The 12,176-nt window shown below is 33.6% G+C and overlaps 1 protein-coding gene across 1 annotated transcript; it reads right to left on the bottom strand.

The window, feature by feature from the left end:
• Positions 1 to 542: 542 nt before the first annotated feature.
• LOC134246122 (uncharacterized) lies at positions 543 to 1,454 on the bottom strand. Its single transcript, XM_062728398.1, has 3 exons — positions 1,298 to 1,454; positions 961 to 1,073; positions 543 to 797 (listed from the first exon to the last, which is right to left on the bottom strand). The coding sequence occupies exons 1-3, from the start codon at positions 1,408 to 1,410 to the stop codon at positions 637 to 639; spliced, it is 387 nt and encodes a 128-aa protein (XP_062584382.1). The 5' UTR covers positions 1,411 to 1,454; the 3' UTR covers positions 543 to 636.
• Between the last annotated feature and the right edge of the window lie 10,722 nt (positions 1,455 to 12,176).

Raw genomic sequence — 12,176 nt, 5'->3', positions numbered from 1 at the left:
TATGTTGTCGATCAATGTATTCATGGTGTTGTATGTGTGTTCGTGTATGTCCCTGGTCATCATATGTTAATGTGTAATTTTGATGCAGGCGACGTTATATGCCAATGTAGGATAATTTATGGTGAGGATCAGTAGCAAAGGCGGATCCAGGGCCAGTGCGCCGGGCGTGCCCCCCCCCCCCTTGATTTTTTTTTTTAAAAAAGTGTTTGCTTTATCCTAAAATCAAGGGAAACACATCTTATTTGTTAGAATTTCCAAAGTTTTCTGGGGATTTTGCCGAGGACACACACAATGAGGTCTTGTCTTCAATGCACCCCCAAAACTCCTACCTTCTAATGCCCAATCCCCCCCCCCTTCCCCGTTTTGAAATTCCTGGATCCGCTGCTGTGTGGATACCGTCATGGACTGGATGATTATGGTTCTTGCACTACATTTGTTATAAGGTAAACATGATATACCTGGTATTATAATACCTGGTAGTAGAATTCATTGTAGTACAGTCGAATATACTGTATATTGTACGACATATAATGAGTAAGGAATATCTTTACCGCTGCTTTTATTTCCCTTTATATCAACAAACTAATGAGTGCTTTATTACAAAAAGAACAAAAAATCACACACAAAAACACTAAATTATTTCTTCTTTGCCATTTTTCCTGGTTTTGAAGCTGCAAAAATCGCTGATTCTCCTACTGTGACAGTTTCTACTCGATCTTGACAAAGTTTGGCAAATTTCTGGGCAATTGTCAATGTACTTAAATGTTCAGTTTTGAATATCACTGTATGTCCATCAGCTAGACAAAAAAAATTATAGTTGAGGAAAAATGAAAGATTCTGAACAAAGCAAAATAATGTTAAATCAATCACAAATACATGTAACTATATATACTTAATTAAGTGTATTTCCGTCAGAAATAAACAAGTCGTTTTTACAAGATGTGGCATGTTTTTTCTTACCAAAATTAAGCTTCATTTGTGGACTAGTCCTGTCACTTTTTATGTCCACTTTTGTTGTTAAGTTTTGATTTGTATCTAACAACTTGGGTGAATTTATAATGCACATCATCTCTCTGAAATAAAATTACGAAAATATGAAAATACTTCTCTCTATTTTTATAACAATGTTGCTACTGGTTGGTTACCACTAATATAAATGTGTGTTGCACTAGACAATAAAGCTACAGCCTAGCTGCAAAATCAAGAGATTGAACTGGACCTGTTGGATACAAGACAAAAATCTATCAGCATGATCAGTATCTAAAACTATTTCAAATAGGAATTACTTTTTACATACCTTATGGAACGAACACCTTTATGATATGGATCAAACGTAAATTTAATGTTCTTGAGAGGTTTTAAATTCATTTGTTTGATAAAAATATTTAACGCTACGCCCTTGGACTTCATGCTTGTTGTTTATACCGGAAATACTATTTGGTGTGTAATTGCTGAACCGATCAGCAACCGAAGGAGCTAAATATTTTCCGTACTAAGGTTATCTTATGGTCCCGTAATCGAAGATTTGAGGGTAGACCTAGTTTCTGGGAACTTTCTGCCCAGTCCATCCGTCTGTCTGGTTGGTTGTTTGACCGCAAATAGTAACTTTAGCTATCCTGTAAACATTCGATGGTTGAACCGCGGCAATGGCTATCTAAGTTACATGTAGTTGTGTCAGCGACAAATCCTTTTTTGAGTACCAACATATGTGACCTCTTGACCTCGCTTTAAAAAAAATTAAAAACCCTGGCTAAAGTTTTTGAACAGTTAGAACTAGGGATTTCAATTGATATTTTCAGGGATATATTTCTGAAAAGACTTCCTTTGGATACCAACAAATTTGACCTTGAACTTAGAGTGTAACCCATGCCAAGAAATCTCGTCCGATTTCGACAGCGATGGAGTCAATAAAAGTGTAATTGATGCAAATCACCCATATTCCCAAAACGCCAGCAAGACAATTTACGGCAGCAGACTTCTGGGGGTGGATCCTAGGTTTTAAGCTTTCTTAGTTAAAGAAAAAATAAACTTCCACCCCAGGAAGTAGTACAAATACCCTAAAAAGTTACTGTCAAATATCTTTATTTACAAAATACGTAAAATGCCAGAGGCACTGGTACCAAAATTTATTTTTAAAAAAATTGGACTAAAGAAAATAAGAAAAAACAATCAAAAGAAAATATTCATTTTAAAATGAAAATATATACATAGCCAATCGGGTAACGTCTACCCATTCAGTACTCGTCTCCATCTTCTTCAACCAGGAAATGATGTAAACTTCCGGAAATTTGGTACTCTTTTATCTATATTTCGACGCGGTACTTCCACAACGACCCGATGTCAATTTATTTGTACTGAGAAAAAATATTCTGAAATTGTATTACGTAAAAAAATTGAAAGGCAGCTTATTTTATTGAAGAATTACTTTACTATAATTAATTTCATCCCCCCCCCACCCGAAAAAGACAATGGAGGGGGGGGGGGAAAGGCTTCTAAATAACTAGTATTCTACCTATAATTTTAACCCAGTAAATTTTAAGATCCCTCCCTCGAAACTGCAGACATTAATTGCTTCCGCACGTCTCCCAGGGGAAGAATCACAGATTAATGTTAATTCGGCTTTTATTGAGTTTGCTATACGGAGAGAATGCTAAGGTTTTCTTGGCATGTTCTTTAAACAACTTGAACCTTTGTCGTAACTTTTGAACAGATGGTCTTGGACTCTCACAGTGTATTCCATATGACAGGACCTTCCCCTGCATACCAACAATTCTGTCCTTGACCTTGGAGTATAACCCACATTTTAAAAAAACTTAAACAGTGGCCTTACCTTTTGAATGGTTGGTGATCTGTCTTTCGTTTTTGACAGGTATATATTGAGACAAGTCCTTTCTTTGGGTAACATTATTTTTATCTCTTGACATTGGCCATAAGAGTTTAATAAATGCATTTGAAAATCTTTAACCTTCACCAAAATTAAGCTGCCATTATTGGATATTTATTTTTGGCTAAGGTATATAACGTGTTCTTGAAGGCGGGAAACAAGGGGGAGGGGGTTAAGTTAAGCTAAGCAGGCAATTAACAGCCAAACCAAGGGTATTATTTTCTTACTATAATATTGATATTTCTAATTAATACGTCCAAGACAAAAGCAAACAATGGGTGTTCAGATTTTTATTATTAAAACTAGAAATATGTCCATAGGACATGAATTCCCCGCCAAGGGTATATTAGTGATGCAACATGAAAATTTGTATTAGTGTATGAAATTTGATCAAAATATCTTGAAAAGTGATGCAGTTGAATTGCCTACATCAGTATGTATCAGCATTAAAATGAGGTCAAGGTCAAAGAAAATGCCAGGGTCAAAAACTGTTGATGCAGTTGAAAAGCTCTCATCAGAATATTTCAGCATATGAAGTTGAAAAAAATATTATAAATGGTTTCTTTAAAACTGACTTAAAAACAATTTGATGAAAGTGAGATCAAGGTCAAATGAAAAGTCAAGGTCAAAAATGTTAATACAGTTGAATTGTTTATATCAGTATGTATCAGCATATGAAGTTTGACACTGATTCAAGAAAAGTGGGGTTAAGGTCAAAGGAAAGGTCAAGGTCTAAAATGTTGATGCAGTTGCATATCTCTCATCAATAATGTATCAACATATGAAGTTTGATAAAAATATCTAGAATGATTTCCTTATTTAAAACTTACTTAAACACAATTTGATAAAAAAAAATGACGTCAAGGTCAAATAAAAGGTCAAGGTAAAAAATATTGATGCAGTTGAATTGCTTACATCAATATGTATCAGCATATGAAGTTTGACACTGATTTAGGAAAAGTGAGGCCAAAGTGCAGTTGAATTGCTCTCATCAGTATTTAAAAGCATATGAAGTTTGATAAAGATATCATGAATGGTATCTTTAAAACTGAGGTAAACCCTAATTAAAGATAAGTGAGGTCAAGGTCAAAATGTTGATGCAGTTGAATTGCTTACTTCAGTATGTATCAACGTGTGAAGTATGATAACACCATCTTAAATGGTATGTTTAAAACTGAGCTAAACACTAATTTAAGAAAAGTGTGGTCAAGGTCAAAGGAAAGGTCAAGGTCAAAAAATGTTGATGCAGTTGCATACCTCTCATCAATATCTATCAGCATATGAAGTTTGAAGAAAATTTCTTGGATAGTTTCTTTGAAACTGAGCTTTGAACAGAGCTAAACGCAAAGTGTGACGGAAGGACAGCTAGACAGAAGGACTGAAGGACGGAAAGACGGGAAGACGGACATGACAAACAATATATGCCCCGGCCATATTCATGGCATGGCATAAAAAACGATACCTAAAAACTAAATGAATATAAATAAGACTGATGATGAAGTTACAGATAGCAGGAGAGATTTTTTTTAGAAAGGTTTAGCTTTAAGATAACAATAGTGTAGCTTCGATTTAGGATCATTATAAAATTGTTTGAAGACACTTTGATAAGCGACACGCGCACACTGACGGTTACGTATATTTGGTAGATTTTGTCACGCAAAATGAAGTCGTGACGAGATAAGCCTGATATCACGTAGAAACATTTCCACACTATCTAAAGAACGTTTGAACTAAGATGAAGGTTGCTCTCTTGTTTTTGTCAATAATTGGTAAGAAATAAGATTATTGAACTTTGACCTTTCCTAATTACTTGAAGCTTTAGCTTTAAGAAGGTAAATAAAAATCATGTATGGAAAAAAGACAATTTTTACTCTAGCATGTATCAATTTTATTTATACATGTATTTATCTTTTTAAAATGTTTATTTATCATGTTTATTGACAGGGCTGTGTGCTTCCGAGTACTGTGGTTGGCATGGAGATACATCTAAATGTACTACTATTTGTAACAGTGGTTTCCACTTGACATGCATTAGCTACCAGTGCACATGTGTTCACACACCACCAGATACAAGTAAGAAGTAAAATCAAAGTATGTGTATATAAATATTTCATAACATCGTTGGAAAAACACGTACATTTACTGCCGTGGACAAAACACCGACATCGTGTCTCTATGGCAAGTCAAACGTTGCAATATTCGATCTTTTCCATTTGTATTGTAAAATTTTCCATTTGTATCGTATAATTTTTATTTGTATTGTATAATTTTCCATTTGTATTGTAAAATTTTCCATTTGTATCGTATAATTTTTATTTGTATCGTAAAATTTCATTTGTATTCTATAATTTTCCATTTGTATTCTATAATTTTCCATTTGTATTCTATAATTTTTCATTTGCATTATGTAATTCACCGTGTATATCCCAACATGCGGGGTGTATACTATGTTGTGCGCGGGGTGTATACTTCCGAAGCGAGAGAAAAAGGGTCAATGTACGTTTTTTGTCCATTTTCTCAACTTATGGATATTTTTCGCCAGTAAGCATATGCCTACGGAAGGAAGCATTGTCTAAGGAGTATATGGATACCTGTGAATCCACTGGACACCTTCTAGTTTTATCAAACACCTCAACACAATTCCGAGGATCGGAGCAAGATTGACGCTACACTGTGTTTTTGTTCAAATATCAGAACAAAGTTTTGGTTTATCGTCACTTTTATATTATTGTTAAAAACATGTTTACAATATAAACGTTTGTACAAATTGTCTGTAAATAAAACAGTCAAATCAATGTTGTGTCCGGGGTGTATGCAACATGTTGTACGCGGGGTGTATACCCCTCTCTTCACTCTATAGTATCATCGTCTGAATTGTCATTAAAAAAAATTGTTAACAATTGACTTTTGTAAAAGTTCTATTTATTTCTTAATTTATTCACCAGTTTTGTAATAGCACAACTTCAGGTTCATGAATTCGATTTACTGGAAATAAAATTGATACACGTTCATCGTACTTTTGGCTTTGCATACACTTGGAAGTAAATGTACAGGGTACTTTGTTTAACTGTTTAATGTGATGACCAACAATTCATCCTTTCTTTCGATTTAAAGGCACCTTATTCAGATCCTTTCTTAATAAATGTTTCACACATGCATCATTTTTAACATTTAACATTTCCTCATAACTTTTTTTCAATAATTTTTAAATGAGTTTGAAAAGATTTAGCTTGTTGTAATGTCATAAACACAAGAAAAAATGTTCTCATTCATGTAGTATTTTTATGTTGTGTACTTTGCCCCCAGGAGCCCATATTTGGCAGTAAACTATTTGTTTTATATTGAGGCATTGTATTTTACTGAGTACATACTTTCTATAGGAATGGGCCCGAGGAGGGTGTGTTTGTGTCTTAGGTCATTTGGGGGGGGTGTAACTTTACTACTTGTATATACGATAATAAATTAATAGAGGAGGGTGAACATAATTGATATTTATTACACGTCAACGTAAAATTGTAATTGTACCAAAAAAGTTTTTTTTTATTGTGCATGCCCTCCGAAAATTGTCGTCCCTTATTACAAATGTGCATTTTTATAGCCGGCTTTACATGTTTATTGCGATTTGTAAAATATGAAATCTTTTCAGATAAGGAAAAATGAGTCCACATATTGCGAAATTTGAAAGTAAAATTAATATATATGTATCATACAGACACGTAGTATCCCCCCCCCCCCCCCTTTTGTTCCAGTCACAACTTTTCACTACAGAAAATGTTCATCGAAAGTCAGGTTGCGCCCCCCCCCCCTTTTTTGCAGCATAGTCAAAAATGGTATGTAGTATGTTTAAGTAAAAAAGGAGAATTGGTACTGAAAAAAGATGGGACCTACAACCCTATCTGAAATAGGAGTTTGAGTTTCGATACCCCCCCTTTTTTTTTATAGCTAGTCAACTTATGTCAAGAATTTTTTTTTTTCAGGTATACCCCCCCCCCTTCAAAAAAGATTCTACATCACTCTCATAAATGCTTAAGAATACATGTATTGATAACATAAATGTTGCAGAAACAAACAAAACGATTTATTCCTAATACACCATGCATGAAGAGTTTCTATTTTTTTTATTAACAGGCGAAATGTTCACCGGTATATTAAAATGAGCCAAAAAAGGGCAAAGTGTCCTCAATGCAGGCATTGAGGAGGGGGCGAGGGACCCTTTGGAGAGATTTTATGATTACGTAGATTTAGATGATTGAACCATCTACAATGTAGCATTTAGTCAGATAACAATCGCTCCTTGTAAATCGAGCGCCTTTTATGCTGGAATATGATAGTTTGTTTTTTATTCTTTTTTAAATTTAGTTGATTTTTTTTATTTCAGAAAGTTTATGGAAATTACTCTTTGGTTCGGCATTAGTATTAACGATTTTTATCAACACTATCTGTCGCTTTTAAACCTGTGTGAATATAATATTTCCATTGATACTTTGCATTAAACAATCCTAAGAAATATATGGGGTATACACCCGGCGTACAACATGTTGCATACACCCCGGACACAACATTGATTTTTCGTCAATTTCTTCATATACGAACTGTTTTATTTACAGACAATTTGTACAAACGTTTATTTTGTAAACATATATTTAACAATAATATAAAAGTGATGATAAAGCAAAGCCTTGTTCTGATATTTGATCATAAACACAGTGTAGCGTCAATTTTGCTCCGATCCTCGGAATTGTGTTGAGGTGTTTTATAAAACTAGAAGGTGTCCAGTGGATTCACAGGTATCCATATACTCCCTGGACAATGCTTCCTTCCGTAGGCATATGCTTACTGGCGAAAAATATCCGTAAGTTGAGAAAATGGACAAAGAACGTACATTGACCCCATTTCTCTCGCTTCGGAAGTATACACCCCACGCACAACATAGTATACACCCCGCATGTTGGGATATACACAGTGTAATTTTTCATTTGCATTGTATATTTTTCATTTATATTGTAAAAAAATCATTTGTGTTGTATGATTTTTTATTTGTATTCTATATTTTCCATTTGTATTTTATAATTTTTCATTTGCATTGTATCCGAGGGATTGTTTATTTTGGTTTGTTACGACGACGCCTATGAGAGTGCCTTTTTATGGCAAGTCAAACGTTGCAATATTCGATCACTTCCATTTGTATTGTAAAATTTTCAATTTGTATTGTATAATGTTTATTTGTATTGTATAATTTTTATTTGTATTCTATAAATTTCCATTTGTATTGTATAATTTTTCATTTGTATTGTATAATTTTTATTTGTATTCTATAATTTTCCATTTGTATTCTATAATTTTCCATTTGTATTGTATAATTTTTCATTTGTATTCTATATTTTCCATTTGCATTGTATAATTTTCATTTGCATTGTATAATTTTTCATTTGCATTGTATAATTTTTCATTTATATTGTAAAAAAAATCATTTGTATTGTATAATTTTTTTATTTGTATTCTATATTTTCCATTTGTATTGGATAATTTCTCATTTGCATTGTATCCGAGGGATTGTTTATTTTGGTTTGTTACGAAGCCCCCCCCCCCCCGGTTCCGACGTCTATGAGAGTGCCGTTTTACCTTTTTTTGGTTTGTTTAGCCCCCCCTCTTTCGATTAGCCCCCCCCCACTTTCAAATTGCTTCCGACGCCCATGCTGTGATCTGTTTTGGTTTCCGTCACGGGGAAACAAAAACAGCAAATTGAAAGTGGGAGGGGGGGGCTAATCGAAAATGGGGTGGGGTGGGGGGCTAAACCAACCAAAAAAAGGTAAATCCCAATTTTCAATGCCTATATAATGTCTACTTTTGGAAAAAAAAAGGGGGGGCTAAGTAGCCCCCCCCCCGGTTCCAACGCCTATGCGACAGAGTGCAGAGACATCGGCCGTTATAATTGATTAATGAGCGCGGCCCTTTACATTACTGGTCACCTGTCTGTATATCGAGGATCAGACAGGCAAGCCAGTCTATGCTCAGACTGGATAACACGTGTAAACTTCCCGGAAACATAATCCGATAAATGATTAGATTAAACCAATGAAATCCTTCGTAACAAACCAAAATAAACAATCCCTCGGATACAATGCAAATGAAAAATTATACAATACAAATGGAAAATATAGAATACAAATGAAAAATTATACGATGCAAATGATTTTTTTACAATATAAATGAAAAATATACAATGCAAATGAAAAATTATAGAATACAAATGGAAAATTATACAATGCAAATGAATATTATACAATACAAGTTTTTCTTTTAAAAAGATAGGTGAGCCAGCGCCGTAGCAATTTTTAAACACAGAAAGGAGGATCCCTGATTAAGTGATTTATTTTGCTGAAATCTTTAATTTTTATCGTGACTGGAGAATGATAAAGTTATAGTTGTTTTGTAAAGTATATTTTATAGAAACATAGTTAAAGAAACGAGGGGGGATTTTTGTGTTGACCTATTGGAGTTTTGGCGCAACGGAACATTTATGACTTTACTGGAGAGGGGGAGACTCTATATAATATGGAGAATATCAAGATTGAGGCATTGTATGAGCTGGTTTAAGAATAGAATTTCTTGGCAATGTAGCAAAGAAAATACAGTAGAGTTAAAAGGAATATAGAATATAACTAAAGTGTATGTTGTATAAAGAATTCCAGAAAGATGTGAAGTAGCTTGGTCCTTTTGGTCATCTTTGTCAAGAAATGTTAGGTTAAAAGCCATACATATGAGATTTTTTTTTAATATAAATAATGATTTATTCGTTATTTTTAGTGTAAATTCTTGTTTCTGGAATTTGTAAGATTGGCTGAATTGACCAATCAGAAATTAGAATCTATCTTTAGTTAGACGTAAAAAAAAAAAAAAAAACTCCCTTGTATTTGTTTAGAACAATCAAATAATGACTCGGGCTTTTCCGTCAGAAAAAAACGCAGAAAAATTTGAAGTATTACAAATATGTAATTAACTTTAAAGTGTAAGCTACTCAATAAATAAACATAGTTTTTTAATGCTACATGAGACAACGAAATTGTTATCGTACGGTCTATCTATAGTAGTTTTCCCAGAATGCACGACCGTGAAGCCGAGCATGCGTATTCAAGGAATTTGGACTAACGTAGTTGCTAGCGCTCGAGAGCGCTAGCAACAAATGAAAAATTATACAATACAAATAAAAATTTTACAATACAAATGAAAAATTATACAATACAAATAGAAAAAAATTTACAATACAAATGGAAAATTATAGAATACAAACAAAAATTATACAATACAAATGGAAAATTTCACAATACAAATGGACAATTTCACAATACAAATGGACAAGATCGAATATTGCAACGTTTGACTTGCCATATGTCTCATTCAAGTCTGGTCCATTTATAATTTTTGTTTTGTTATGACCTGCCATGAATATGACTAGAGCGTATAGTTGAATCCATTCTTTTCAAAATTTATATCCAAAGGCGGATCCAGGGCCGGCGGGCCCCCCCCCCCCCCCCCGTTTGAATTTTTTGTATGTAAAACTTATACATGTATGTCCATATCCTAAAATCAAGGGAAAAAATCTCTTATTTGTAAGAAATCTTGTATAATGATTGCCCAAAGATGGGACTACCCTTATATCGAAAGAAAAAAAATTAAACACAGTGAATTTATCAGAGCACACCAAAATGTTTAGTACCATAAAGGAGAGAAATGTCATTGTTTTCCCCTTTGACCTATTGGTTGAGCCCGCAAAGAGGCAAAGTGTGGATTGGACTATAGTGTTTGTCATTCCTTCAATCTGTCAATTCATCACACTTTGCGTTTAGCACCGTTTCAGAAACTACATTGAAGATACCGGTATTTTTATCAAACTCCATGATACATTTAAAAATCAATGAGGCAATTCAAGTGCATCAATATTTCACCTTGACTTTTCATTTGACCTTGAATTCACTTTTCTTAAATAATTAGTATTAAGCTCAATTTCCAAGATTTTTTCAAATTTTTTTTTTATCAGATACATACTGATGGGGACTATTCAACTTTCAACATTTTTGTTTTACCTTTGACCTTTCTTTTGTCGTTGAGTTCACTATAATCGAATTAACCTATAAGTTTCAAGGAAATTATTTAAGATAATTTCATATTTATATCAAATTTCACATGCTAATGCATACTGATGGTGTTAATCATCTGCAATCATAGCACTTTCCTTTGACTTTGGCCTTACTTTCTAAGTTAATGATTGTCTCACTTGCAAAAAACTGTTCAACTGCACCACCATTTTTAACCTACGTCTTTCCTTTGACCTTGATCTTACCGGTACTTTTCTTAAATAGTTTTAAGCTCGGCATGAAAGAAGTTATTCGAGATATTTCATTAAACCTTATATACGCTTACCAATATGGATGTGAATTATTCAACTTTTTTTTTTTTTACCTTTATCGACTTTTCCATTTACAAATGTACCTTAATTTCACTTTTTTCAAACTGACGTAAACTACGTCGATTAGAGGTAATCGAATATTAACCTCTTTGACTTCATTTTTTTTCTCAAATTTGATTTTATTTCCTTTCGTTTTCTATTTTGCAGCTTGCTCTGCTGTGGCCACATGTAACAATCTTGGTAAATGTCCCGTCAACATGCACTGGGAGTGCCTCTCAGATGGACATTGCCACTGTCGACCAAATGTGTACGCATAATTTGTTAACTTATTAAATTATAGGGTTATTGAACTTAAATTTGGTGAATATTGGCACAAGTTGGCTGTACAAATGCACGAGCTTGCTATATTTATCTATACATGTACTAGTATACCATATATTTGTTCAATTTCTCATTGATTCGTTTACTAACATCCACACCAGACTCAGGATTCTTTATACAGCCACAGGTAGACTCAGAACACCAGTGGATGTGAGGATGTAAAAATACAACTACATATTACCACATACGATTAAAGCAGCTATTTCAGTTTAATCTAATGTGTAATTCTTACTCAGTTTCAGGGTGTGAACGTCATGTTAGCTGTTCAGCGTGTCTTCAGGAAAATAAAATATTTTCGAACCTCCTTTCTTTTGCGTGTTTACTAGACTTCTATCTAGACAGAGAAGATGGATGAACAAAGTGAGCAAAGTGCCAATAGTGCGAAAATATGAAATTGAAAAAAAATAAATATTGAGTACCAGTACAATTTTTATATATACATGTATCTGAAGCTTTAAGCATTCTGAGGCCTAGTTCTCTTATTTCCTTTGCATGTACACTAAT

The sequence above is a fragment of the Saccostrea cucullata genome, unplaced genomic scaffold, assembly GCF_032062105.1.
Source record: "Saccostrea cucullata isolate Sc308-1 unplaced genomic scaffold, CSIRO_AGI_Scuc_v1 ctg47, whole genome shotgun sequence".
Lineage (NCBI taxonomy): Eukaryota > Metazoa > Mollusca > Bivalvia > Ostreida > Ostreidae > Saccostrea > Saccostrea cuccullata.
This window is presented reverse-complemented; position numbering and strand designations above follow the sequence as displayed.

Excerpts from the sequence above, each read along its gene's own strand:
- LOC134246122 (XM_062728398.1), bottom strand. The coding sequence starts at position 1,410 with ATGAAGTCCAAGGGCGTAGCGTTAAATATTTTTATCAAACAAATGAAT. Across the intron at positions 1,074-1,297 it reads AAAGGTGTTCGTTCCATAAG|AGAGATGATGTGCATTATAA; the intron begins GTATGTAAAAAG and ends ATTTTATTTCAG. Across the intron at positions 798-960 it reads ACAAATGAAGCTTAATTTTG|CTGATGGACATACAGTGATA; the intron begins GTAAGAAAAAAC and ends TTTTTTGTCTAG.